The following is a 6,000-nucleotide window of genomic DNA, read 5'->3' as shown; positions in this document are numbered from 1 at the left end:
CATCAAGTTTAGACGCAAATCAATCAGAGGTTCGAATCCGCCTTTTGCCGAACTCGCTCTACTCCCTTTCCCATCACACATCAGATCAGAAAGGTGTTTATCTTCAATCAAAAATTAGAAAATCTTAGAAAAGTGGAAATAAAGCATCGAATGTGTTTAATAATAGAGATCGCTAATGTGTCGTCACAATGACGTATTGACAGTGGTAAACGCAAAGCATTCTGGGAATCCGGGGCACAAACAGGCGCCAGACTTCTTATTCGCATGGAGTGAACGCAGTGTTCAAGATGCCGTCTATCTGCTGTGTTATAAACTGCAATAGTCATTCTCACGATAAAAGTGGCATAATGCTTTAGAACGGATATCATTTTATCATTTTCCACTGTGGAAAAATAATAGTACAACTAAGCCATGTTTCAGAGGTGACAAAAAAGGCGATGAATGGATAGCAGCAGTAAGGAGGCCCAAGATTACCTTCGGTATAAAGTAATACAACCAATAAAACAATTGATTTTCTTTTTTTCATCTAAGTGTAACTTAAAAATACAGATTAGAGTGTTTGAGGACAAGAAAAGAAAACCAACGCAATATGATGAATGTCCAAAAGATGGCATTGACAACATTGTACATTAAATGGGGTTGGATACTTTTTATTGATCTAGATCTCGTTTAATTCGTGCATCTAAACACAATTTAGTAGTACCCAGATTTTTCATGTAAATAAAGGCATAGAGTCGCAAACTTTGCTTTGCTTATCCTCATAAAAAACGAATATCATCACGTTGTACATCGAGCAGGGACAATTTTTGTGAATTATATTTCCTGATTTCACCAGAACAAATAGAAAATCTACGCAGCGGCGTTAAGCGATAGATTAAAGCGCTCATCTGTGTGAAGACTGCACAGTATGCACGAGAGATCCGCGTCACTGATAACAGCGGTAACGAGCGTCAGATCGTCTCTTATTTAACAAACGAACGAAATTAAGCTCTTCTATTTAACCAGAGAGGTTTTGTTTGTATTAGTAGCTGCATTTTGAGTGATTATATTCAGTTTTTCTCTCTATTTTTTATTATTTTCATGCCAGAACATGTCAGGCAATGTAAACTGGCCAAACATACCCATAATTCTTTACGTTCTGATGACGTTGCCGCCCAGTTGGTCACGTCTTGGCAATCTCTAAAAGTGTTTCTCGGTTAGGGGTAAACAGACATGTGTTGAATTAAAGACGATAAAAGGGAGTGGGTTCGATATCATTGGTCGTAAAAAGTAGGCGGGTCTCGTCCCACACACACACAATGGTTTCAACGCCCATGGATCTACTACATTAATGACCCAAATTAAATTAAACGTTTTTACCTGAATGTTCTTTTTGTAATGCTTCTGATACCGTATTTCATTTATTTTGTGAGTGTTCATGGCTGGGTATACTTTTTGTACTTTTGGAAAGACTAATTATGAATTTAGGATTTTCTTTTACAAATACCCATTTTATTTTTGGTTGCGTGAACATTGTGTGAAAAAATTTTTAATGGGTCAAGCCAAGTTAGCAATCCTGAAAACACATCAATATAAAAATGCTGGTCAAGATGTTGATTTATTGTCTCTTTTTAAATCACTGGTAGAATTTAGGGTTGCTATTGAGTTTGCATATTATAAACAAACTGATAATGTATGTTCTTGTGAGCATCATTAGGTGTTTTGTATATTAGGTTTGTAATGTTTTGAAAAATGGTGAAAATTAAAAGGGTGTTAAAAGTTAGTGTCTCTCTCTCTCTCTCTCTCTCTCTCTCTCTCTTTCTCTCTCTCTCTCTCTCTCTCTCTCTCTCTCTCTCTCTCTCTCTCTCATAGATCCAATGGGCAGCTGTTGATTCGCTCTTATAACGATGGAGGTTCGTCGAATTGAATCTCATCCCTCCGCAACAGAATCATCAGTGTGGAGTAACACGTCGTTTCCGAGCAAGAACTGGACCGATAGCGGTGCGGTGGATTATGGCGTCGCAGGCATCCTCATCCCTATCATCTACATCGCTGTGTGTGTCGTCGGTCTGGTCGGAAACACTCTCGTCATCCACATCGTGCTGCGATATTCCCAGGCGGAGTCGGTGACCAATATTTACATTCTCAATCTGGCCATCGCAGACGAACTCTTCATGCTGGGTTTGCCGTTTCTCGCCGTGCAGAACGGCCTGCTATCGTGGCCCTTCGGATCCCTAATGTGTCGCCTGGTTATGACGGTGGATGCCATTAACCAGTTTACAAGCATCTTCTGCCTTACGGTGATGAGCATCGACCGATATCTGGCTGTTGTGCATCCGCTCCGCTCCTGTAGGTGGCGCCAGCCTCATGTGGCAAAGGCTGTGAATGCAACCGTATGGGCCGTTTCTTTCGTGGTGGTTTTGCCGGTGGTGGTGTTCGCTGGGGTTTTGCAGGATGACGGGAATTGCAGCATCGTGTGGCCTGAGCCGGCCGAAGTTTGGAAAGCGGCGTTTATTATATACACGGCAACTGTTGGGTTCTTCGGCCCGCTGACGGTCATAATCTTATGCTACCTTCTGATCGTGGTCAAGGTGCGCAGCTCTGGACGAAGAGTCCGATCCACGTCAATTCGTCGCAGGAAGTCAGAACGTAAAATCACACGCATGGTTGTAATCGTCGTGGCTGTGTTTGTATTCTGCTGGCTCCCGTTTTACGTCTTGAACATCGTTAATCTACTCGTTCTCCTTCCTGGAGAGTTCAGAGGCCTGTATTATTTCGTCGTGGTTCTTTCCTACGCCAACAGTTGCGCTAATCCCATTTTGTACGGCGTCTTGTCAGATAACTTTAAAAGAGGATTCCGGAAAGCCTTGTGTCGATCGTCCAGGCGTGTGGAAAACCACGACCAGAATCTGGGAACGGGAATGGTTGCGTTACCATTGGAAGAGATTCGAAGAGAATTGGAGCCGGAGGAGCATCTAAAAGTGACCGAAATCGAAGAAAACGAACTCCAGAATGGATGCGATGAGAACGTGGATGGGCGAAACGAACGCTCAAGCCTAAACCGCGTGGAGCCGCGAATATCACACATGTCGGAGAACAGCAGGGACAAATGCTCGGTCCTGGAGATCAGCTGCTTGTAGTGTGAATGGATTAAGAGTTTTTATCGCAAATTTATTTAGGTGCACATGCAGATTTAAAACTTTGGGTTTTAATGGATGTTTTCATTCATGTGCTGCACGCAGTCGACCAATCCCAACCGACCGGGTCATCTGACCAATCGCAACTGATTGGGTCATCTGACCAATCTCAACCGACTGTGTCATCTGGCCAATCCCAACCGACTGGGTCATCTGACCAATCCCAACCGACTGGGTCATCTGACCAATCCCAACCGACTCGGTCATTGGACCAATTCCAACCGACTGGGTCATTTGACCAATCCCAACCAATCGCAACCGACTGGGTCATCTGATCAATCCCAACTGACTGGGTCATCTGCTCAATCCCAACCAATCGCAACTGACCGGGTCATCTGACCAATCCCAACTGACTGGGTCATCTGACCAATCCCAACCAATCCCAACTGACTGGGCCATCTGACCAATCCCAATTCCAACCGACCGGGTCATCTGACCAATCCCAACCGATCGCAACAGACTGGGTCATCTGACCAATCCCAACCGACCGGGTCATCTGACCAATCCCAACCCACTGGGTCATCTGACCAATCCCAACCAATCCCAACTGACTGGGCCATCTGACCAATCCCAATTCCAACCGACCGGGTCATCTGACCAATCTCACCAATCCCAACCGACCGGGTCATCTGACCAATCGCAACTGATTGGGTCATCTGACCAATCTCAACCGACTGTGTCATCTGGCCAATCCCAACCGACTGGGTCATCTGACCAATCCCAACCGACTGGGTCATCTGACCAATCCCAACCGACTCGGTCATTGGACCAATTCCAACCGACTGGGTCATTTGACCAATCCCAACCAATCGCAACCGACTGGGTCATCTGATCAATCCCAACTGACTGGGTCATCTGCTCAATCCCAACCAATCGCAACTGACCGGGTCATCTGACCAATCCCAACTGACTGGGTCATCTGACCAATCCCAACCAATCCCAACTGACTGGGCCATCTGACCAATCCCAATTCCAACCGACCGGGTCATCTGACCAATCCCAACCGATCGCAACAGACTGGGTCATCTGACCAATCCCAACCGACCGGGTCATCTGACCAATCCCAACCCACTGGGTCATCTGACCAATCCCAACCAATCCCAACTGACTGGGCCATCTGACCAATCCCAATTCCAACCGACCGGGTCATCTGACCAATCTCACCAATCGCAACCGACCTGGTCATCTGACCAATTCCAACCAACCGGGTCATCTGACCAATCCCAACCAATTCCAACCGACTGGGTCATCTGACCAATCGCAACCGACCGGGTCATCTGAACAATCCCAACCAATCACAACCGACCGGGTCATCTGACCAATCCCAACCAATCGCAACTGACCGGGTCATCTGACCAATCCCAACCAATCGCAACTGACTGGGTCATCTGACCAATCCCAACCGACCGGGTCATCTGAACAATCCCAACCAATCCCAACCGACCGGTTCATTTGACCAATCCCAACTGACTGGGTCATCTGACCAATCGCAACCAATCGCAACCGACTGGGTCATCTGACCAATCCCAACCAATCTCAACCGACTGGGTCATTTGACCAATCCTAACCAATCGCAATCGACTAATCGACCAATTCCCACCGACTGGGTCATCTGACAAATTGCAACTGACTGGGTCATCTGACCAATCCCAACCGACCGGGTCATCTGACCAATCCCAACCAATCGCAACAGACTGGGTCATCTGACCAATCCCAACCGACCGGGTCATCTGACCAATCCCAACCCACTGGGTCATCTGACCAATCCCAACCAATCGCAACCGACTGGGTCATCTGACCAATCCCAACCAATCGCAACCGACTGGGTCATTTGACCAATCCCAACCGACTGGGTCATTTGACCAATCCCAACCAATCGCAACCGACTGGGTCATCTGACCAATCCCAACCGACCGGGTCATTTGACCAATCCCAACCGACTGGGTCATCTGACCAATCCCAACCAATCGCAACCGACTGGGTCATCTGACCAATCCCAACCAACCGGGTCATTTGACCAATCCCAACCGACTGGGTCATCTGACCAATCCCAACCGATTGGGTCATCTGACCAATCCCAACCGACCGGGTCATTTGACCAATCCCAACCGACTGGGTCATCTGACCAATCCCAACCGACTGGGTCATCTGACCAATCCAAACCAATCGCAACCGACCAGGTCATTTGACCAATCCCAACCAATCCCAACCGACTGGGTCATCTGACCAATCCCACAATTCCAACCGACTGGATCATCTGACCAATCCCAACCAATCTCAACCGACTGGGTCATTTGACCAATCCCAACCGACTGGGTCATCTGACCAATCCCAACCAATCTCAACCGACTGGGTCATTTGACCAATCCTAACCAATCGCAATCGACTAATCGACCAATTCCAACCGACCGGGTCATCTGACCAATCTCACCAATCGCAACCGACCTGGTCATCTGACCAATTCCAACCAACCGGGTCATCTGACCAATCCCAACCAATTCCAACCGACTGGGTCATCTGACCAATCGCAACCGACCGGGTCATCTGAACAATCCCAACCAATCGCAACCGACCGGGTCATCTGACCAATCCCAACCAATCGCAACTGACTGGGTCATCTGACCAATCCCAACCGACCGGGTCATCTGAACAATCCCAACCAATCCCAACCGACCGGTTCATTTGACCAATCCCAACTGACTGGGTCATCTGACCAATCGCAACCAATCGCAACCGACTGGGTCATCTGACCAATCCCAACCAATCTCAACCGACTGGGTCATTTGACCAATCCTAACCAATCGCAATCGACTAATCGACCAAT

The 6,000-nt window shown here is 47.3% G+C and overlaps 1 protein-coding gene across 1 annotated transcript; it reads left to right on the top strand.

The window, feature by feature from the left end:
- The first annotated feature begins 1,886 nt into the window (after nucleotides 1-1,886).
- Nucleotides 1,887-3,185, top strand: si:zfos-169g10.2 (somatostatin receptor type 5). The gene has a single exon (XM_067458196.1). The coding sequence runs from the start codon at nucleotides 1,887-1,889 to the stop codon at nucleotides 3,117-3,119; it is 1,233 nt and encodes a 410-aa protein (XP_067314297.1). The 3' UTR covers nucleotides 3,120-3,185.
- Nucleotides 3,186-6,000: the final 2,815 nt, after the last annotated feature.

Source organism: Pseudorasbora parva, chromosome 12 (genome assembly GCF_024679245.1).
Source record: "Pseudorasbora parva isolate DD20220531a chromosome 12, ASM2467924v1, whole genome shotgun sequence".
Taxonomy (NCBI): Eukaryota; Metazoa; Chordata; class Actinopteri; order Cypriniformes; family Gobionidae; genus Pseudorasbora; species Pseudorasbora parva.
The sequence above is the reverse complement of the archived record's forward strand: the minus strand, read 5'-3'. Positions and strand labels throughout refer to the sequence as shown.